This window comes from Periplaneta americana, chromosome 13 (genome assembly GCF_040183065.1).
Source record: "Periplaneta americana isolate PAMFEO1 chromosome 13, P.americana_PAMFEO1_priV1, whole genome shotgun sequence".
NCBI lineage: Eukaryota > Metazoa > Arthropoda > Insecta > Blattodea > Blattidae > Periplaneta > Periplaneta americana.
In genome coordinates, this window is record NC_091129.1 from 89,829,289 (window position 1) to 89,853,596 (window position 24,308).

The 24,308-nt window shown below is 35.7% G+C and overlaps 1 protein-coding gene across 1 annotated transcript in view; it reads left to right on the forward strand.

The window, feature by feature from the left end:
- Window positions 1–3: 3 nt before the first annotated feature.
- The window catches only part of LOC138712100 (protein lin-54 homolog), a 53,237-nt gene continuing 28,932 nt past the window's right edge, over window positions 4–24,308 (forward strand). The window contains exons 1-4 of the mRNA XM_069843498.1: window positions 4–155; window positions 1,011–1,882; window positions 9,968–10,222; window positions 14,768–15,001. Of these exons, the coding sequence (XP_069699599.1) occupies window positions 137–155; window positions 1,011–1,882; window positions 9,968–10,222; window positions 14,768–15,001 (1,380 nt within the window). The 5' untranslated portion in view covers window positions 4–136. The remainder of the gene's footprint in view (window positions 156–1,010; window positions 1,883–9,967; window positions 10,223–14,767; window positions 15,002–24,308) is intronic.

Below are 24,308 nucleotides of genomic sequence, written 5' to 3' on the forward strand. Positions count from 1 at the left end.
AGACTATAAAATAGTGCATTAGATACAAGTTAATTTGATATTTTCAAGAACAACGACCTTTGGGCCTTTTCATACGCGGCGGTCCAGTGCATTATGGGATGGTAATGGTGGGCGCGTGATTTTGAACAAATACAGGATGCCAGCTCCAGATACAGGTAAAAAGGACATATGTTGCTATCATCCCCTGTTATTTTGCAAATTGGAAGAAGCACTAACTAAAGTTAATTTCTAATAGTCCACATTAGAGTTTTGATCGTTGAGCTTGCAAATTTAGAGAGCTTTGGGTCATGCCCCCACCCTTTCTTGCTTCATCTTAGCGCTGAAATTTAGGTCTCTTTCTAGAGGTTAGCTTGCCTTGAAAACAAAAATACTTAGTTGAATGCATATGTTACCGTTGTATGTGCAAGTGAAATACATTCTGAATGTGTCAAACTATGACCTGTTGGTCATAAATATCAAGTAAATGATTATAGATGATCATAATGTTTCAAATTTCCCTGCCTTGCTGGCAGAAAATGGCGCGTCATTTGAGCTCGGCTGCGTTGTTAGCCTTGCGTAAATGGCGCTTAGATGATGAGCTTGAGAACCACTAAAGTTATCATATTATTGGTTGTCTTCAGGTTTTATCTTATTAAAAACAGTTTTTCTGTGCATGTTCGTGCGATGGCAAGGTTTAGCGTGGATATGCTGCACTGAAAGTGATAGTTCTGTGTAATCAAAACTTCAAAATACTGCTAAAAGTACTTTCGAGACTCACAACAGATTTATGCATGACGGTCTTATAAGGTAAAAATAAATTGACACATTGTAAGTTTGTAAGGTTCTGTAGCATGTTGAAAATAATATGAAGTTACGTAGGTGTCACGTATTAAAGTGGTCTACTGATCATTTAAGACGTCTGTTTTATATTGCATGCGTGTATGAAATTCTGTTCTGCAATAACACTTCAGAGAACCAAAATATTATCTCCTTTATTAAATAATTTCTAACATCACTTTTGTTTCAAATAGGTGGGACAAAAACCCCAGGAGGGGCTAGAGCCGTTGTCGAAACCCTTGGTTTGGATGCTGGGGCCCTAGGTGATGGGGATCTCAGTGCTCTCACTTTGACACACAACAACGATCAATTCACATCATCTGAACTGGAAACATTAGCCAATATCCAGGCAGAACTGGACCGTCTCAACTCGACAGACGGCGTCGAGGGGACACTGGGTGAGGACTTAGGAGGTGGCGGAGACGGACTGACAGCAGGTGAAACTGTAGAGTCTGTGGTGACTGTTGTGAGTGAGGATCATGGGCAGGGTGATGTGGCGCATTCCCCAGAAGCAATCTTACCCGAAATTATGGAGGAGACAACGGCGACGGTGGAAGATATGGACATGCATGAAATCGGAATGTCTACGCCATCCCCTGAAACAGGGGACCCTTTACAACAACAGGAAACTTCAGCAACTAAACAGTTTACATCTGTGTGTAATAACCTTACGTTCACTTCGTCAACAGTGACTTCAAAAACAACAGGTTCTTCGATTGTTGTAATTCAATCCCCAATTGCCTCAAGTGCCAGTGTTACCACTTCTCCAGGGTTAACCCCTACTCATGTGACAGTTAGTGGTGGACAAATCCTCGGAAAGATCGCAGGAATGTCTGGCAATGTTGCCATTAGTTCGGTGCCTCAGTTTCAATCGTTAGGTCAGACATTAGTGACAGCAAAGTCTCCAGAAGGTAACATCGTTCAGTTGCGCCCTGCCAACATAAACAGGCCTATTATGGCTACAAGTACTGCTGGTAATCTTTCATCTGTGAACCTTCAAGGTATTAAACCGCTTCAGGCCACCATAAAGCGCCCAGCCACAGGAGCAACTGGACAAACGAGAAATGTTAGTAAACGTAGTCATAATTTTTCCTATAATTCGAATATTTGCTCCACGTGTTCTTAAGAGATTCTGTAGTTTGTGTCTGTGTTAGAGAGTTAGCAATGTAAAGTGCATGCTAGTGTAAAGGATCAAGATCATCTGGAGTTATAAGTTTAATGTTATAAAGAGATTACAACAACGAGCGGTTTGGATAAAGTGAATTATTGGTCTACATTTGGTAAGCTTATTAGTCGGTTGGTCTCTAGTCCGAGCAGAATAATGAGCTGATGTTCACTTACTGGTAAAAATTTGGTTTCCTTCTTTATTCTTCCCTCCTCTTTCTCACTCATAGGGACAAGTGGCCCAGTCTCTCTGATAAGACTAGGTCATAGTGAAAATTAACCCATTCTCTTGTGATAAGGCTAGAAAAGATTTGAAAAGTGACGAGTAACTCACTCTGTGTGATAAGGTTAGGTAGGATTTGAAAAGTAACAAATAGTCTACTCTCTATGGTAAGGTTAGGTAGGATTTTGAAAAGTGACAGGTATTAGACTGGTATTAGAAAACAAATCGAGAAAATCCAATGTTCTCAGTATCTGATTAATTATGTTATAGAATGTCGAAGACAGAATGTTTATAGGCCTATTAGATATGTACAGAATTAGCTAATGGATTATGAAGCACCACCATGTTAAGTGTTTCTTTTCCTAAAGCCTGACAGACTCTTCAAATGCAGATTTTAAGCGTGTTTTTTTTTTTAATCTTATTTTGTGTGTCTTACTGTTCATATTGACAGCTAATTTTTTGTTGTATCTTTTCATTTACAAATCCTCTGCGTGCTTAACTTTTCAAGGGGCTTTCTTCCAGATGATCTTTGTGAGATTCCCTTTTAAGGGTTTTTTTTTTTTCTTTTTTATGTCACCTTCAAGAAGAAGATAAATTTTGAATATATACGAGTACTTAATAAGAATTTATTACTCGTTTCAGCATTTTGCACTTACACGTTCTGTGTATCATTAAATTTATGATAAACATTTGCTCCAGTCAGGTTTCTGTTAACAAAGAGGGAATGAAGAATTTTGTTTTCGATGGATCAAGTAAAGTACTGGGCAGGCTAGTTTCATGCATTCATTTTTTATTTGTGTGTGTGCGTGCGTGCATGCATGTGTGTTTGTTTTTTTATATTAACGTAACTTCGTTCGTAGACCTACATAGGCTACTACTTGACATTGTGTAAAATGCAGTGTATTTTTTATTTTCTCAAAGTCAGAAGATTTTTTGTTCCCTTTCCTCTGCCTTGATATTTTCTAGTCATGACATCACGTTTTGATTGATCTGGTCAACTTTTCTTGTAACTTATGAGGTAGGCCTACACATTGATCTAAATCTGCCTTTGTTGTCATTACCCATCTTATAGGTTAGGCCTATTGACCTGTTCTCAGTTTCAATAGAACTTATCCTATCTAGCAAGAAGTCATGTGATACCATATAGTGTTATCTGGGTTTGTAATTATTTTTTTATATAATATATTTGCCAAGAACCTCTCTTGAAATTTTCCTGGTTATATTGCGAGCACTGCACACAGTATTTTGGTAGCACTTTGCCAACTGTAAACACACAATTCTTTGATCATCATCTCTCATCTCTACATGCCTTCAGTCAAGCTCTCGAATAATGTGTACTAGTTGTGAATTATTTATGTTTCTCAATTTTTCCAACTACAGTAAACTAAAAAAGAGAGAAATGCTGCTGCCTACAAAATATTTAATTTCTTTTCAAGTTTTTTTGATAATCTCATGGTCACGATGTAATAGAAAATAGCATAATTACAGAGCAACAAAGCATTTAATATTGCAGTAACTGAAGTATGTTTTTCAGCTGCTTATTCAAGAAATATTGTAATAATTTGTGGCATAAATCTTTATGTATACCTAATTAGGACAACTTTCTGAAACTATGCAGATTCACATATATTTTTTCTCTTGCTCATCATACTGTACAAAGTAAAAGAGAAAGTATTGTATTGTGGTGCTGCAAGAAAGAAACCACTGTAGACATTTCCACGGACATACACATTTTTTGCATTCTGATGCTGACAGAAATAGTGTTGGACACACTGTGTATAGCGATTTCACCTAAACTATTGAACAGATTGGTTAGATCCAATAGATACAAACATGCTCCCGAATTTCTGGCATAATTCTTATTGTCTGACAGCCTTGCAGAATCTGCTGACAGAGTTCTTTCATTATCCACAGAAGTAGAATACACCAACGATGTAAAGCGCCCACACAAAAAAGTACAATGGGTTGAGATCTTTGAATGTGAAGGCCAAGCATGTTCGGATTTTGATGAGACTACAAACTGTGGCATGTATTTAGGCAAGAGGTCGATATTTTGTACAGTTCATCTAAGGAACTGTAAACACAGTGCATCATAATAATCCAGTAAACAAATGTACTGAAGTGCACTATGATCATACTTGCAAGCCTTATTTAGGAACCAAGCATTTCCAGCCCAATGTTGGTATAACCATTTTTTCTTCTAAACATATGAGGAATCCATGCCTGAAGTTTTGTCCACTTTATACGTAACACCTTGTATACAGAATTATTTTTGCTTTTGATTGTGATTTCCGTCTAAGTTGTACTAAGTACCTCCTCCACAGAAGAATCATCACAAAAGACTACACAACATGCATGCACTGAAAAAGTCGTCATAAGGATTAGCATTCACTAGTTCTGTCTCCTTTGTTATGCATGGGAGAATATCTAGAGAAGCACGTAGTTGTATAATTTCCCTTTAATAGTGTGATTTTATAGGACTGCTGGTCAATTGGTAAGAAAAGAATATATTTAATAAATCACTTATATCTTCAAAAATAGATTTTTGTACAAAATAATATTAACTATTATTACAATATAGAAATAGATTATGAATTCGTACAAAATCAATTAAGTAAGTTACATTTAGTGGCTTATTTAAACTGCAGAGTTTTTAAATAAATTAAGTCATAACTTATAATGTTAATGCCATTGGCAACGTGATAAAGTAACTATTGTTACGAAGCACATAAAAATGTGTCATCTTCATAACTACGATTATTTTTGTCATCATTGTGTGAAGAATGTTTCATTTGAAATGGTCATTGTTATCCATTGGTACCAGACTTGTGGTTTTAAACCATTTACCTTCTAGCTTGTTAGATCTCATTTCTGGTTGAACTTTAACATGTTTGCAGATGGTTCTTTTTGATAGTTGTGTTGGCTTTTCTTACAAAGATGGAATGTATCTGCATTTAAATTTTCTATTTTTTGTAGGCCTAACTGTTCTTCAAGACAGTAATATTCTGTTTCTAACCTGAATGTTTGTACTACAAGGTAGTATTTATTTTATCGTGTACATTTTCCTTCCATAAACAATAATGTAGTGTGGGCTTTTTGTTTCTCGAAATTTATCTAATAGTTACATTTGTGTCTGATGTTCTTATGAGATATTTGGTGCTTGTTATAATAGTTCTCTGTTATCATTATATATCCTGGTTCTTGTTTTGGCAGCTGGTTTGCAGTTTCATTTCCTTGAAGTCCTATTTGCGATGGGACCTAGTGGAAGTGTATGTACAGGTTTTTATTTTACTTAGTATATTCGTTATGATTCTTAATTGTACTATTACTCTGGTTTGTGGTTTGAAGCTTGGTGTTATTTCTGTAATGACAATTTTGAATTATATTAAAAATACAGTAATTTTGAAGAGAGATGTCCCATGGAAAAGTTAAGTAATACAGACATATTATGATGTTATATTATTTCTCATAAATACGAGAATGTTCTATGGATGGATGGTTAAATTGGACAATTTCACAACTCTTGTCAAATATTGGAGTCCAAAAATAGTGGCCTTCTATCTTTTGTAAACAAAGAGTCGAATTACAATTAACTAGGTTTAAGTAGGTTGCATAGTTCTTGTGGGAGTTATTCTTAATGGTCTCAGGTAATTTCTATTACGAAAAAATAGTTTAAACCTTTTAATGCCTAAAAAAAATAGAGTACCCATTTTTTTTCTAGTTAGTGAATCATTTAACTTGGTTTTTTAGAAAATATTATATTTATTATGTACTGTATTTTAGTTATGGTATATATTATTGTAACCACTGTCTCAAAGCAACAAATTGTAAGTAACACAGCCTTCAGGTTACTGCTGCCTTATATGGTCAGTTCTACAAATTCCGTACTCAGATTCCCAATACAAAGCTTCAAATGTAAATGTAAAGTTGCCAATTATGGTAACAATGACTATGAAATCTAAGGGATGATGTTGACTTTCGTTTTTGAGGCAGTTCGGAATCCCACAGCCACAAACCATAAACCAGGGGTGTAATATGCAACCGCAATTATTTTCTCATACATCATATTAATACATTTTACGTAATATTTAGGGAATATATTATTTATGGCATATATATTATGTTCAAAATTAATTATTTTACTGTAAGTTATAATTTGGAGATCCTTCATTATTGTATAGCATTTCAGAGTTGAACAAATAGTTTAAAATGTGTCAACATAACCTCATTCTTTTGTAATGTAATATTTATTGGCAAAGTTGTAGACTATATACGTAGATAGCTGATGGTTCATTTTCAGTAGGTAGTTTATCAAATTAAGACCCATTTACTGCAGTGACCTTGGCTATAATATGCCTGGCTGTTCAGGTATTAAGATTTGGGGAAATATAGATCTTGAAGGCCATGGTACACAAGGTCAGTTATTGACCTTCCCCTCCTCTTCTCCCTATATAATAAACTAATCAAGCAGATAACTTCTCAATGAAGAGTTGGGGAATTTTTGCAGGTTTTGAAATTTGTGTTGGAAAAAATCGTAAAAATAAAGAATTGTGTACTTATCAGTCATTACGAAAACCATATGAATTTAAGGAGATATCATTTATCTGTACGTGATAATGAGTAATAAACACCTCATATATTGTTTCTTTGTTGTTAACTTTCAGTTTTGGAAAATGTGATCATTTTACTCTTATTGCAAGTTATCTTGAACCTTACATCCCCTAAGTCTGTCTTTCGAACTGCTCGGTACGGCATGTACTCATCAACGTAACGGCACGGCAAGGATGCCCCTCCCTCGGGTAACGTGACTCTTTTCAGAAAATGTTGGTTCTTTCACTTTACGGCTCTCTACTGCAAAAGAACTTGGTTTAATACAGACATCATCATCTCACGACACTCCAGTTTTAAGACGAGAACATGATTTTGTAGCAGGTTTTAATTAACCTGTAATAAGTAAGCATTTAAATATAATCGTGTGTACACTCCTCCTCTCTCATCCGGGCTGGGGACCGGCAATGGTGGAGTTACTACAGCTATGTCTATATATTATATAGGCCTACATGACTTATACCTACAACTAATATGTACATATTCTTATAACAATATTTTACAGACTCCATGTTAACACTCCTGGTACGCAGTGAAGGGGAAATAATTCTATGTTTTTTGACAAGAGATTATGATGCGGAGCATGTGCAAACAACTCAGTTGGCTCCACCCACGTTATGCGCTTCCTTCCCTCTGACCCTCTGTCCCCGCTCAGAAAGTTCAAGATAACTTGCAAAAACAGTAACATACTTAAAGCTGTCATTTCAGAACTTCTTGGGAAAACTGATCCATTGTGACAATACTGGGATAAAGCTATAAATAAAAAAAATACCATTTCCAGAGAGAACCTTTTGAATGTTTTTGTTTTTAACATATGACATAAATATACTGTTGCTGTTTGTTCTTTATCAAATCTTCTTATCCTCTCCTTCTGCTTCTATGAGGCAGAAAGCAACAGTGCTAGTCATATCCTGAACATCATTAACAATACATTTGGCTCCCTTGAACTTATTTGGCTAATCTCTTCATTTGATCTCTTCATTTCTTACTGAGTCATCCAAAACGTTTTCTGCCTATCATCATTTACCAGTATTCTTTGATTTTTACCTTGATAACATATTGATAGTGGAGGTCTAGTGTTGTAGATTTACATACTTTATACACTCCAAACTCGTATTCTGTTGCGAGGATGAGTCACAGTTTCTCTTTAAACCCTCAATTGTTTGCTCTTTTTTTTTTTTTTTTTTTCGATGCTTAGCACAATAACATTTCTTTTGACACCCGTAGAAGACATTTTATATAGACGTTATACAGTACGACAATTTGAACAGTAGACCATACTGTGGAAGGGGAAAAGCTTGTAATAACACTCTCTAGAAAAAATAACAGTACTTCATATACTTCTGCAGAGAAAAAGCAAGAGAAAGACAGATGGATAATCCACCAATCAATTAATAGGGTGACTGATAATCGGGGTTCTACTGTAGTCCTTGTTTTCTATACTATCATGATAATAATCTGTCAGCTTCAGATGATCTTGGCGAACATAAACCTCGAAACTGAACAAAATGGTGGAAAAGTGATAAAGTGAAGTTTCCCTGTTTGCTTTCCTGTCCCTTAATTCGAAATTTCGATAATCCGAATAGGGTCTGGTCGCAGTTCGGAGTAGTGAGGTTCTACTTTATAAGAGAAAATTTTGTACACACATACTTTGCTGTACTCCTATTATCAGGCAGTACTGCTCATTTGACTATACAGGGTGAGTTTTAAGTCCACTTACAAACTTCAGGGGATGATTCTTGACTGAAAATGGAGCACAAAAGTTCATATCACCTTGTGCCCGGAAATGCATAGTTTCCACAGTAGATGGCACTGACGACATTCTCTCATAACTTTCAGTGTGCGTTTTGTGTGTTGCAGATAGTATGATGTAAGCACAATGGTCCGGTATTCATTCTGGGAACAAGCCGAGATGCTGTTCGTGTATGGCCAAGCAGGTGGAAACAGTCAAGAGGCAACACAGATGTACCGAGCCACATACTCTGACAAACAGCACCACCCACATCACAAACACGAACACTATCTCAGCTTATTCCTGGAACGAATACTGGACCGTTGTGCTTCTACATTGCTTAAATCACACTATCTGCAACACACAAAACGCACACTGCAAGTTATGAGAGAATGTCGTCAGTGCCATCTACCATGGAAACTATGCATTTCTGGACACAAGGTGATATGAACTTTTGTGCTCCATTTTCAGTCAGGAATCACCCCCTGAAGTTTGTCGGTGGACTTAAAACTCACTCTGTATATGTCAGAGGAAAAATTATTTGTATACATCTGAAGTCTGATTAGGTACTTAACTAGTCAGCGATGTATGTAATGGAGGAGGAAAGAAACTGACCACCCTACCCCTTATCTAAATTATATTTTGTTTAACAACACTCGCAACTGCTAAAGTTATATCAGCGTCGCCAGAATTTTGTCCTGCAGGAGTTCTTTAACATGCCAGTAAACCTACTGACATGAGCCTGTCCCATTTAAGCATACTTAAATGCCATAGATCTAGGCCAGGATCGAACCTGCAATTTTGGGCACAGAAGACTAGCACTCTCCCGACTGCGCCACCCAGGTCGACCCTACCCCTTCTATCTTATGAAGTTCAGACCTGTCTTCAGGTAGTTGACTAAACAACATACTTTGTGTGTGATCTGCAACAGACTGAATAGTCCTATGTAAATAGTATTAGCATTTGGGATCACACTGTACATCTTCTGTTTCCACTGTTACAAATAGTTACCGGTATTATATATAGGCCTACTGTACTTTAAGAATTATATTGCAAATGGTTACTAGAACAATATTTCTAATTAGTATTTACATTTTTTTTAAATGTAGTTTTGAAATAAGTTATTTTATTTACTGGTATTACTTGAAGCTTTTCTATCAAGCTATGCATCTATCTCTAGATTGAAAATAATGTACCCTACTTCTCTTTTGTAATCCATGTAGATACTCAAATGAAAAGCAAGAAACCGAATGTGTACTTATATGATAAAAGTATATACTGGTATGTAATATAATATGTTCTTGTTCTTTTGTTTTAAGTTTTTTCCAAGCTGGCAGAAAACCAAGAAACCTAATGTATACTGACATGTTAAAAATATATATGTAATATAAGTTAATATCATTTTCTTGTATTTTTGTTTTAAGGTTTTTGCAAAAGTAATCATAACTGGCAATCAGCAAGGCCAGCAGGGACAACCCATCATGCTGGCTACTTCGCAGACAGGAGAAACATTCACCAGTGGTCAACCAATTAAAATAATCAGCAGTACCACTGGCCAAAGTAATGTTTCTCTACTCGGAAGTCCAACCAAGGCAATCACATTAGCTCAAGCTCAGCAAATGGGTCTTCTATCACCAACCAAACTTCAACAGATTTTACCATCATCTCCAACAAAACAGGTTAGTGTCTGTTCTTATATTTAATTGTGTAGTATTAGCTGGAACACGTGTTTCTCAAAATTGTAGCCTAGTGTAGATGCTTGGAAGTTCTTAAAATGATTTGAATGTCTTTATAAAAGACTTGACTTTTAAACATTTGATTGCTTTAAAGGGATAGAAAGAATATTCAAGCGAGGTTTAGATTGGACTTCTTTCCTTTGATGAATAAATGTAGAAAACACTATGTTTTGAAGGTTGAATCTCTCAGTCAAATGGATTTAACCTTTTTCAATGAGTTTTGCTTTCTTCACCCTTTTCATCTGAAGACGAGAGTAGATCTTACATTCTGAATGCTGTTTCTTTTTTTCACTAACAGTTGATGGAGTTTGGTTGACACCATTTTTCATTGTGTTTCATAGTGAGTCCATGCAGGTCCCATGGTTCCTCATTTTCATGTGTACTTTTTTGGAGTGGAGTGAGTGCTCTATGTTTGATGGGATAGGTACATTCTTTCCTTGTAGTACTTTCCATTCTTCACAAATGTTCACTAAAGCAGCCATGACAAACAGTCTTCAATGAAGAAAGTGGTACTACAGTTTTTCGTGGTAAATGTTGAATATTTCCAACATACATTTCTGTAATAGCTCTTTGTTATAGTGTTTCTTTCTCCTGTGATGTAGGTTATGTCTTTTACCAGTCTATGTGGTCTTCTTTTAAGTGGTACTCTAAAAACAATTTTTAACTAATCTCTGGAGGACTAATTTTTTTCTTTGAATGCGGGTTTTTGTTCTAAAAAGGGAACAAGGGAGGACTGAGAATAGAAATTAAAACACTCACTTGGCCAGATGTGTTCAGACATATTTAACAAGAGCCAGAACAGGTCACATTGTCACACAATAAGTACCTACACTGATTTCACCTTTCTGATACTCCTACTTGTCTATGGTATAATAATCATGATGAAGATCTGGAACACATTCTTCTATGCTGTCCATCCATAAACCACAAAAGAAGTAAATTAAAATTATTAGTACCAGTTGCAGGAGACACAGCTCTGCAGTATATATTGACTACACGTCCTCAACTCTGGCTACTATAGTCCCGTCGCTCTAATTTCCGGCAGCCAATCACGTTGCAGGTCAGCTACATTTAAACGTGTGCGTCTTGTGATTCGCTGAGGAAGACGTTATTCATTTCTTAAGGCTTGATAAATACTTAATATAATCGCCCGCCATTTTGCCTCTTTCGTTGGCATTCGCAGAAAGCATATGAATACGTTATTTGCCGCTCAATTATTTGCTCAGTTACAGTGCGTTTGATTAATTATCATAGGAGCTACGACATGATAATGTTTAACAATGTGGCAAATAGATTCCTCGTATGATAGCTTGGCAACGAAAGAACAAAAATGGCGAACGATACTACCTACCTAGACTTTATAGAGCCTTCACTTCTAAGACGTAGGCAAAGAGGAGGAGTCACACTGGGAATAGTCACGCGACTATAGCAACAGGCATCTATAATGAACACTGATCAAAATACCTCTCATTTCTCATGAAAAACAAGAACTGGAAAGACTACAGTGGACTATAGTGGACATTATGTTGTCAGCGAACAGCTGGATATATTAAGAAGATTAATTGATTGATTAATTAATTAGACAGTTTAACTACATAGCATGTACATGTCCTTAATACTCATTAAATATAATATTAGACAGCACACATTGATAATAAATGCTCTCTTGATACTCTTCATTTTTCTAAGATTCATGTTGTAAATATTTGACCTAGATGTGTGTGCAGCAGATTTTATAAGTAAACAATGTTATATTTATTAACTTTGGTGTGGACACAACTCAGTCAGGTAGACGTTGTAGTTCAGTGCATAGATGCATAGATTTTAGATTAGTAATGGAGAGGTGTAGATTTGTCAGTTTGACATATCATTCTTTTCTTTCTTGCCATGTTGTTCTGAATTTTTAATTATAAGTTGCTTATAACAGTTTCTTACACGACAAAAGAGACTTTGTTAGAGACGATGAATATTGTATAATTCGTATTTGGGGGGAGAGAGTGGAAGGAGACTATACCCAGTGCATTTCAAACTGGCAGATCAAGATCATGTACAAACACACAAAACTACAAATTACGTATGAGTCACTGAACTGAACTGTGAACTGAAGCACTGGTAATCCTGGCTATCTCAACTGACTTTAGTTGAGGAGAGTGGTCCAGGATTAAGGGTATGCACAGGTGGCAAATGTCCATTGCTTGACCTTGATCCACCAGTTCGAAATGCACTGACAGTAACTTCAGAGGTGCCATGGTGTTCGAAAAGAATGAATTATATGAGGAATGTTGAATGATTAGTTCAAAATAAAATGCTTAATTATTGTCATGTAGAATGTCCCAAAATTCGCGCACATGGACTACATAGGGTGAATCCCGGATGAAAATGGAGACGAAATGTTAAAGAAAAATTTCGTCCAAAGAATTCTTAATTGCACAATATGGCAACAATGTATTTTCGTAATAAATTGTTCATTCATCTCTTTTCATTTTATTGCTTTCTAGTTGCAATCATAAACACAGAAAACATCACATTACAGTAGACTACTAAGGTATTCTGTGTTGTGCAGTGTTGCCCAATTGTGCAATTAAAAATTCTTCAGACAAAATTTTGTCACTAATATTTTCGTTTCCATTTCATCCAGAATGCACATGATGTAGCCTGTTGCACAAATTTTACAACAAATAATATAACTAATGCTTTACATATCAGTAAGACTGCAATATGTCTCTCCTGGAGGTTACAGTATAATATATACAGTAGCGTGCAAATTAATCCGAAAAACGTAATTACTTATGCAAAAACACTCAAATGGGATAAAAAAAGGATCTAAGACATACCTCAGTAATCTATGTGGCCTCACTTGTTCCTAATAACAGCTCTGAGACGATCTGGCATGGATTCCACTAATTTCCCACAAATATTCTTCATTTCTTCATCACGAAACCAAACACCAATGAGGGCAGAAATCATCTTCTCCTTTGTAGAACAATCTATTTTTTGCATTCTTCTTTTGCAAATTGACCACAAGTTCTCAATGGGGTTGATGTTGGGTGAGTTGCCTGGCCAGGGGAGTACTTGAATATTCTTCTTGTTGAAGAATTCTGTAGTTTTTCGAGACGTATGGCATGGTGCCAGGTCTTGTTGGAACACGTCTCTGCCATCCGGAAATGATTTTTGCAGCTGGGGTTCGATTCTGGTTTCCAATAAGTGAATATATTTGTCAGAATTCATCATTCCCTTGATAGGTATTAATGCTCCAGGCCCTTCATGTGTAAAACAACCCCAAGACATTACTTTAGGGGGGTATTTGGGTGCTTGTTGGAAGATGAGCTGCTGTTACTTTTTCGGATCCTTTCTGTACGTAAAACACGGTGGCCGTGGACCTCGAAATGAGACTCATCGGAAAAAAGTACATTCTTCCAGTCATTCACTGTCCAGTGTTGATGTAATTTTGCCCACATTAAGCGTTTTTTGCACATAACAGGGGTTAGCAGTTGCTTCTTAATAGGCTTACGAGCCCTTCGTCCAGCTTCCAAAAGCCTACGCCGCACTGTTGTGACGTGAATATTCGCCCCAGTGGTAGCCATTAACTCGCGGGTTAAGTCGACAGCAGTTAGTCTAGGATTTAATTTACTTTTCCTGACAATTAAACGATCATCTGCAGGTGAAGTCTTCCTTTTCCGGCCATAGTTTCCTTTTTTCTGGGGTGTGATGGATCCAGTCTCCCTGTATCGTTTAATGATCGAAATAACAGTAGCCAAACCGATGTGACATTCTGCAGCAATTTGCCTCTGTGTCATAGAAGAATGCTCTGCTAATGTTATAATTTTAGACCGTTTTCGTGGAGTTGTATCCATTTGTGAAGACGACAGAATGTACACAGGATTGCAGTATTAAGTCTTCAACACAACTGAAATGCTTATAAGTACAAAATGACATTCAAAATGTCACATATTATAAAAAAAAAATAATGACAGACCTTCAACAATGGAATTACACGTACTACAGATGTCAATTAAAGCGGTATGAGCAGCTGTGAGGCCAACAATGACAGAAAATGTAAAAATATGTCGTGTTCGGATTAATTTACACGCTACTCTTTTATATATATATATATATATATATATATATATATATAAATGATGATGATAATGTATGTAATATATCCATACTATCTTCAAAATAATATTACCTAGATTTTATTTTTCTTTAATTTAGTTGTTAGTTTTTATTTTATGTGGGCGAGTTTACCCCATATGGATCAAATTTTTAAAAGGCATAAATTGGTTTAAAATTATCATTATGTACTGTTGTATTTTGCACATTAATACAAATAAAAGGCAACATAATATTTTTTTGCTGTACCAATGTACTTATAATTTCTAATATTTAAAAATGGTCAAGTTAACCCCATTATATGGTATAATTATATGTAATTTAAAGAGATTGATTTACATTGTGTAAAATGTTGTGTCCCTCCTTGTTTTGCAGAGTATTATTGTAAATAAGCTCGTGTCCTCCCCTGTGAAGTCACCTGCAAAAATAACGATGATGCCAGCTTCAACGGTTGTCAAATCTCCTACAAAAATCCTCCCAGCACCAGTGAGTGGCGTGACACCCTTGAAGACTACAGTATCAGTGGCATCAGCTGTGGGAGGAATCAGTGGAGCCATCAATACTACTGTGAAGCCACTGCTCAGTCCACAGAAAGTCATTATACGACAGGTTTGACACGTCATTAAGTTTTGATGTAATAATAACTTAAAAGAGCTTTTAATGTGGGATGAGGAAAACTAGGTACAATTTAATAATTTTTACAAGAATAATAGCGCTACATTATATAAATTGTTTAGGGAAAATTAAGAATTGCTGAAGAAAGTGGTTCTTAAAAATGTTCACATTTTTTATTATGAGAAAAATAACATAAAAGCTTGTTATCCTGATGATAGAGTTTATATTCTTCAAGTAGTTTACTGTGGACAAAATAATGGGGAGAATGCCTTTCAGGTGAGTGTTTCAGTAAATGTATGTTTACATATATCAGTCTTACAAATTTGCACAAGCATGTAAATATCATGACATATGGATCAGAAGTTTAAATTTTGAAATCAAAATTCAGAGAAAAAATCAACAGCAGCAGAGATGGATTTCTGGAGAAGATCTGCAAGGATATCTCAGCGAGAAAAATAATAAGAAATTAAAAGACAAAAAATGGATGTTCAGAATTCAATTATTGATTTCATTCAGCTAGAATGGTACGGACATGTAAAAAGCATGGGAGATTGCTGCAGAGAGTTGTGGAATGGACAGTACAAAGACACAGAAAAAAGGGAAGACCACCTGACACTTGGATGAAAGGAATACTTACGAGGGAGAGGAATATTGATGAAAATGTGTGGTCTGTAGACAAGAATGGAGATTTATTAAAAATACATAAAATTGTAATCATTGTGTATATATAAAAATTTTTAAATTATTATTTATTTAACGATGCTCGCAACTGCAGAGGTTATATCAGTGTCGCCGGTGTGCTGGAATTTTTGTCGCGCAAGAGTTCTTTTATAAGCCAGTAAATCTACTGACATGAGCCTGTCGCATTTAAACACACTTAAATGCCATCGACCTCGGCCAGCATCAAACTCGCAACCTCAAGCATAGAAGGCCAAACAACTGTGCTACCGAGGCCGACGTGTGTGTGTGTGTGTGTGTGTGTGTGTGCGTGCGTGCGTGCGTGTGTGTGGTATTTCTCTTGTTGCCAGAATTTCCAGAACGTCCCCAATGTTCACTCAGCCCTCTTTCAAATTTAGTATCAGGTCTCTCCTAGAGGTAAAAGGTGATCAGAGTCATTCTAGTGCCAAAGGCAATAAAGGTTGAATCTCTATCTCCAGGCTCCTAAGCACCTTCGTGGCATATAGGAAATGCTTTTACTTTTATACAAAATATAGAGAGAAAGAATCATGATAGTTTAAGTAATTGTTTTCGAGTTAGAAATACACATTTTCAGCATCCCTGATACTGAAAAAATATTTTTTCTTGTATCAGTATCCAGAAATTTCTCCTGAACTATTTATTGGGTTTGGGCATTTTTAAATTTATATTTACAAGATTAATTTATCTGGGGATATTTACACTGTTCACAGCTGAAATAGAATCATGTTCATTAAAAATAAATAGGTCTTCATTTGTGATGAATGACACAAAATGATAGTTTACTCAGACAATTTTCTTCTTCTCTTTATTTTACGTGGAATATCATGTTAATGGTATAGTCAGTATATTCCCAAAAATATGTGCTTCAGAGAAAATAAATATTAGCTATTTGGGATACACAAGAATGGATCACATGAAAAATTGTAACATTGTGAAGAAACTACAGATTAAACCAATCGTAGATTTCTACAAAATTACAGGCAAAATTGGAAATCACACGTAAACAGAATGCCCTGGTCTAGAATTCCACGCCAAATGTTGAATTATTGTTCTATGGGCAAGAGATCTTGGGCAGACTATTAAAACATTGGTAAGAGACTGTAACTGGCAACTAGGTCGATGACTGTGGTGATGAACTATTTGGGAAAATGTAAGCATTAGCAGAATAGCAGTTCAAAATTTATATCATCACATTGTGTTTATGAAGTCTGATCAAAAAGTATGTGACCTTATTTCTCCTGCCTCCTTTTTTTGGTCAAACTGTAACAAATTGTGGGATAACACTTGCATAGCTGTGGCCTGCAACACTACTGTGCATGTATAATTTTCGTCGGACCATGCAGCTTTTCAGTCACTGTCAGGCAGCTGACCTTATTTGTGTATTGAGCCAAAACGACCAAATGTCTTGAGAAAAAAAATCCCATTAAATTTTGTGAAAACCTCAGTGATACACAATTGGAGACAGTTGAAAGGATAAATTGGGCTTTTGGTAATTAAGCTATGAATGCTACACAGGTTAAAGAATGATATTGTTTTAGAGATGGCTGAATGTTAGTTGAGAGCAACAAATGTTCTTGCAGTCCCTCAATCAACAGAAATCCCGAAACAATCGAGAAAGTCCGATAGTTAGTGGTCCAATATCATCAAATAACAATTAGGGAGGTTGAGAATGAAGTGGAAATTTCTTTTGGTTCAGTGTAAACAATTTTTTTTGACGATCTTGGCATCTGCCAGATTGCAGCAAATTCGTTCTGAGATTCCTTACACATAACTAGAAAAAAAAAAACCATCTGCTATAACGTATGTTGCTAACAATACACAATTTTAAAACAGCACAGCATCAACGCTGTATTCTGCAGTACAAGAAGTGTACAGAAATAACTGATGGACTACTTTTCCCGTCTCCGTCTTTGGGTTATGTTGTGAGTGGTGATGCAGTTATATATAATTTACACAACCTGCTTGTCATTATTACTTATTTTCAACAGTTGGTGCTCAACTCAAGCTACAAATCACTTTTTTTCTTGACAGTCTTTATTAATTTTGTAACTGCTTCATAGGATTGTATTTCTTTCTCAGAAAAACAGCATGTTTCCTATTATGGCTTCGAAAATATATAATAGTTTATATTTTCAGACATGGAACTAATTAATGCCATTATAAAGAGGTTCTGCATTCTGCAGCCAATAGGATTGGCTTCGAATACATGTATTTATTTACATGTGGAGTCTTCTTGTATGGAATTAAGATTGGAATAGACTTTTACAAGACCTTGGCAAGATTTGTACTATGCTTTCATAGTGAGGTATGAACAATTGAGAAAGAAGGATGAAGTAAAGTAACATCTAACGAGATGCAAATCATATAGAAAGAAGGATGTAGTAAAATAAGATCTAGCAAGATGCGAATCATATGATTAACTGCTGGTTATACAAGACAGAATCATAAAAGAAATGAAGATGTAATGCAAGGACTGTCAGAATAATTGGAAGTGCCATCTGTAGTGTGTGCATTGCACCAAAATCCTTAAATCCATGCTTCATTACCATCCAAATGGGAAAAGATTTTTGGGCTGTCGAAAGAAGCTGAACTGAAAATTCAGCATTGGTACTGTAACAGGCCTTTTGGCAGGAAGAAGAAGAAAAATATCTTCTGTGTACAGAGTGGAAAACGAACGTTTATCTTCCTATTTTGCTTGCATAATAAATTATTTTACTTGTGTATGTGTTTCAAATGATAGTCAAAATGAATTATAAACAAAAATATTGAAAGTTCGGTAAAGAATTGAATTATTATGAAATGAGAGCATGTCACATCCTTTTTCAATTAACTCGTTTTTTCACCTTGTACATTTTACAATACCGATATGTGTATTATATTGTATCCCGCATCATAGTCTAAAACATTATGCCTAGAATTCGTGTTATGGTATGCATGCTGGTTCAAGTCCTCCGTGGGGAAGGAATTTTTTCATTTGGTCAGTGTATGAGACTGATGCTCACCCAGTATTGTGATGAATTTGAGGAGCTATCCTAGGTAATGAAATCCAGTTTCGAAAACCAGCCAGCTGGGGATCATCATGCCAAGGACTTCCTGAACTTTAAGGCAGATGCTAAATAATCATGAATCTTCGACCTTATCTCGCCAAATACCATGTCGCTGTCACCAATTCCATCGATGCTAAAATATAACCTAGTAGTTGATAAAGCATCATTAAATAACTAAATAATTTATAGTTCTGAACAGTGTTACTGCTATTAGATCATACAGTCTATTTTAAAAATATCACAGTTCCAATGAATTTATAATATATTTCTGATTTTAAAATATGTCTAAATTGAATCAAGATAACAAACAAGACAAAAAAAATCAAGTTCATTGCAAGAACTGTTTAAACTTTAAAATGTAAAGATCACACTCAAATCAATACTCTCTCACTAATTTCAACAAAATCATGGGAAAAAGTGGTGCAGCTGCCAGACCATTCAATACACTGAAATGTTAGGAGCTTCCATTCAGTAGTGAAGTAGGTAATCAGTTTCCCATCTTTGTTTTCTTTCTGATAACTGGATTAACTGTGTCCAAGATAGGGAAAGATGGAAAGCAATTATTGAGAAGGCCAAAGTATTTATTTAAAGCTGTAGCTGAAGAAGAAGAAGAAGAAGAAGAAGAAGAATCTTGCTGGATCCAAAAATAAAAATATTCGCTCGTAACAAAAATATTTTTGTAATTCGAATGACTCTTTCCCCCCCCCCCCCTTCATAAGTTACTCGTCAAAATGACCTTATACAGTTATTTAACAAATGTTAAGATAGCCTACATTTTTAATGACACGTAATATTTTTTTTTTTTTTTTTTAACACACAAACTTGCATGGTGCTGCCGCTAGAACGGAACTGAGTAATGGCAATAATGAGTAACTGAAGACGAATCCTATCGGAAGCATGCAGACGAAATTACGTAAATTATTCCACTCAAACGTTAACGTCGGCAACCCTTTGATACTCAAGCTTAACATCGCTCATTGCGTTTGTTACTCACCGTGGCAAACCGTAAGTCAAGGTTGCAATGTCTCTTATTGTTGTGTTTCTAGTGCAGTTCAGAAATATTGTTATAGCCCTACAACAAACATTTCAAAGTGCGCAGAAACCAAGTGTTCCTACCGGTTAGTATTGCCAACCGTACCATAAGTATGTTACGCATACCATAATTTAGCTGAATGTACCATGTGGGTTATTTTTTTAGTGGGTTATTTTACAACACTGTATCAACACTCAGGTTATTTAGAGTTTGAATGGAATGAAGGTGATAATGCCAGTGAAATGAGTCCGGGATCCAACACTGATAGTTACCCAGCATTTGTTCATATTGGGATGAGGGAAAACCCCGGAAAAACCTCAACCAGGTAACTTGCCCCGACCGGGATTCGAACCCTGACCACCTGGTTTGGCGCCAAACGCGCTGTTACTCCACAGGTGTGTGAACAAAAATATGAAAATGTTGTGTTATACTTCTCTCTTCAGTTTATCTAGCAATAAATTGCCAGGTGGTTATTTTTTCGAGTTACATGTTTCTTATTTATATCTATACATGTTCATAAATATCTAGTACACTTTGTCAGTCTTGACAGCCTTTTAATAAAGGAAGTTCATAAAATTAAATTAATGTTGTTGCAATTCAAGTTTTGCATGCAAAGTTGCCGAAACAAAGCCGAGAACTCGCCGCTGAACAATGACTCAATTATTCATATTAATTTAGCAAACACCTGCGTCCAGTTATTTTTCATTATTGAGATAGCCTACATTAAATTTGTGTCAGTTGTTCACAGTGAATAATTTATTTTTATTCGCTACAATGGAATCTAGTGAAGAAGATACAATAAATGCCCCATAAAAATCATCAGGAAATAAATTGATACGAAGATGCGTGGAAATATGAACGTCCAAAACATCGAAAACATAAGTATAGAATCTGTTGAAAAAATCAACGTGGCTTCAAGCCCTGGTTGGGACCTGTATTTAAGACCTCTTGTAAATTGTGTAATGACTCGACGACAACAGATATTTCTGTTATACGCAACTATATGAAAAGAAAACGCGCAGTCTTCTAATCAACATTGATAACAAATTTCTCAGGTTTTTCCATACACAGGAATAGACCTACGATTAGTTCAAAATATTAATTTTTATTAAGAAAGTATGTTGTTATAAATTAATAGCTACTCATATATACAGTATGTTGTTCGTAATTACATTAAAAGCGTAATAAAATGTGGTACTCATAAATAAGAGGAACAAATTGTCGCACATAGTAAATATCTGTTTTTATTTAACTGTAGTTTTGTCGTACCATAAAATACCATAACTTAAAATTGTTGGTATCATAATGAGTAGCTGACAGATTGGCGTCACTGCTACCGGTCGTACTGAAGTGAGATTTAAGTCGTCATGAAACTCTTGAAGAGTAAAGGGTCTGCTCCTATGAAGTACGGTTTGCTCTAGATATAGTAATATAGCATTGTTGTATTCGTACTATATTAGCGTATTTCAGGTCAATCTTAATGTGTAAAATGGTCTTCCTCTCTGTTACCCCTCTCGTGGGCGTAAAAGTATGACGTCATGCGCTGAGCAGTAACTTAAGCGTTATGTTTAGTCTGTTGTCACCCTGTAGCTTACATAGACGTACGAAATAAGTGTATTGTGTACTGGATCGACATGTGGAGGCCCTGGGAAAGTTACAATGGCAACCATGATGGCAATGCTCCTAGCAGCGATGACAGCCGTTCTGAAGACCGTCGCTCTCTAAAGGTTAGCATTCGGCATCTCTTTGATTGCTAGCCACGCAGAGGAAGTTTGCTTTGTCGAGCCGCGCCAATTAGCATGGCATTGTCGCCAATCATATTGTTATTTTTTCTTAGTCCACATGGAGTCATTTCCATGTTGCCGAACTGTGTCTTAACTACATACTACATTTAATTAATCAGGTATCTTCTCGAGTTTATAGGTGCTAGTAGCGTTCTGTATACATATCCTATATAATTAGAGACACATACAATTATTCTTTTTAACAGTGTAAGTGAAGAGGTATATACTACAATTCTAAGGGGAAAGGAACTGGCCACCCTACCCATTATCTCCTGGCCTAGTTGCCTCAGTGAGGTTCAGACTGTCTTCGATAGTTGACTAAACAACAACAACAATATAATTCTAATGTTTACCGATGAAGGAGAAATACGTGATAATAGTGCATAGCTAGAAATCCCATCCCCGCGGATGGTGTTAATTATGTAAAGAAACCCCGCTTTTCTTTTATGTGCCGACGTTAACCTTTAGAAAACCTTAATAATAATGTTGGGAGCAGCAGGAAAAGTGACCAAAACAAGTCATCTCCAAAATATTTGAATAAAGACTGAGGATACTTCGATATATGGATTATTAAAAATACACCACTTGGGAAACGGCTGCAACTGCAAAGGCAGTTAGGTTAAGCAGGCAAACAGTAAGTAAAATTGTACAAAGGGGCCCAAAACACACACACACACACAAAAAAAAATAAGGTAAACAAAAAACCAAAATTCGGAATGAATGGCTTAGAGTTTAAACAGTGATTATTGAATAGAAATTTAAAGTAATGTATAGTTATTTACACTAATTAATGATAATTTAAACGTCAGAAATGATGCATCTGATGATCAGGTTAATATAAATTCAATGGGGAGACATACAGTAGTCATACTTAAACAATTGAAACATTACAAACGAGCAAACGTGACAATATTACCTAAAGGAGGGGCGCGCTTATTTTTTTTTGCGGTACAGGCAAAATAATTCCTTGAATGCCGACGTTAACCATTTCAGTAGGACGATATCTATAAATTTTAAACAGTAACATAGAATCCGATTAATTCATTTTCTCATAACATTTCATGCATTTTTTAAACATCTTTATTATTCTTAATTATATTATGATATGTGTTTCTTAGATTAAATTATAATGGATATAGCGCTAACCATCAGCAAATGTAAATTTGAACGCAATAATTCCATTGTTGGACATGGCTTATAATGCAGTATCTCCTTATGCAGATGTGGAAATATAAAAATATTTCATCGCATAGTCAGACATTCTAAATCGAAAAAAGACGCAATTCAAAATTATCATATAGCCTACTTACGTATTTCAGTTAGGATCATACATCATACAAAGCATGAAGTTGTATAATCATGACCTTCATTTATCATACATCTGATATAAGTTGACCAGACGTCCCTATTTGGCTGGGACAGTTCAGTTTTCAGAGACATGTTCCTTTGTCCCTGTCAGATTCGGCCGGGATGAAATGACCAGTGATTTGAGATTGTAAATATTACATTTACAAATCATTAATTTTCAACACTAGTGAATAGTTATGAATAGACAGTCAAGACGTACCATTATAAACGGGCGTAATAATTATCTCACTTAACAATTTTTCTCGCATTTAATCAAGTAAACCCAATTACAAAAATGAGCCACACGTAAAATTCTTCGCATGTTAGATATACCATTCTTGCATTTAATATAACATGACATTGTTGAATCAGTTTTACAATCATAACTCATAAAATAATTCGCGTTTTCATGGCTCATACGTTAATGCCCCTGTAAATGCAGAAGCATAGAGAAAGCAGTTAGGCCGTGTGTAAAATAGTATTTGTACCTGATTGGCAAAATTACCGAGACGGAGTTCTTGCGGTAGTTACCTCTACTCCCTGATATAGGGGCAGAGAATGCCTGACGGCCTTATCTCTACCAGGTTACATAAATAAATACTAAATACTATTTGGTCCCAGCTTCGACTCTTTGACCCTTACCTAACAACTCTGGTTTTAAATTCGTATAAGTTAAAACAGAGTACCCGTCATTATTATTGTTGTTGTTTAGTCAACTGTCCAAAGACAGGTTTGAACCTCACAAGTGACACCAATAAGGCATCACTCATGAGATAACTAAGCCAAGAGGTAATGGAGTAAGTTGGTCAATATGATCATCATTAGTAACTATTATTTTAATTCTTATTAATGATGGAAATTTAGTTGTGAATGTGGTGGACAACAAACCTGCTATAGCGCTTGTCGTTTATTGCTCTGCACGGTATTTGTGAACTAGTACAGAAAGTCCATCAAACGTGATAATTTTTTCAAATTAAAGGCGTCTGAAAAAAACAGCAGTAATACAGAAAACTATTGGTGTAATTATTTGGCGCAAGAAAGCACAGACCCATTTTTTATTTATTGTAACAGTAAAATTAAAAAAGGTTTAAAAATAATTATTGCAATTCTCTTAATAGTATTACGTATTGCAACTTATTGTTTATTAAGAGAATATCAGTGGATGGACGAAACGGCTAGACTGTTTAGAATATTGGGACATCATAATGACATTTATGTCCTCTGATTGAGGTTCTGGCTGATAGGCACATCTATTATCTGACAGTACACTTCACTTGACGATGTGTGTCAGAGAAAGAACAATTGTTTGTATGCATCTGAAGTCTGACTAGTGTAATATATAGCTAGTGGCGATGTATGCACTGGAGAGAGAAAGGAGCTGGCCACCCTAT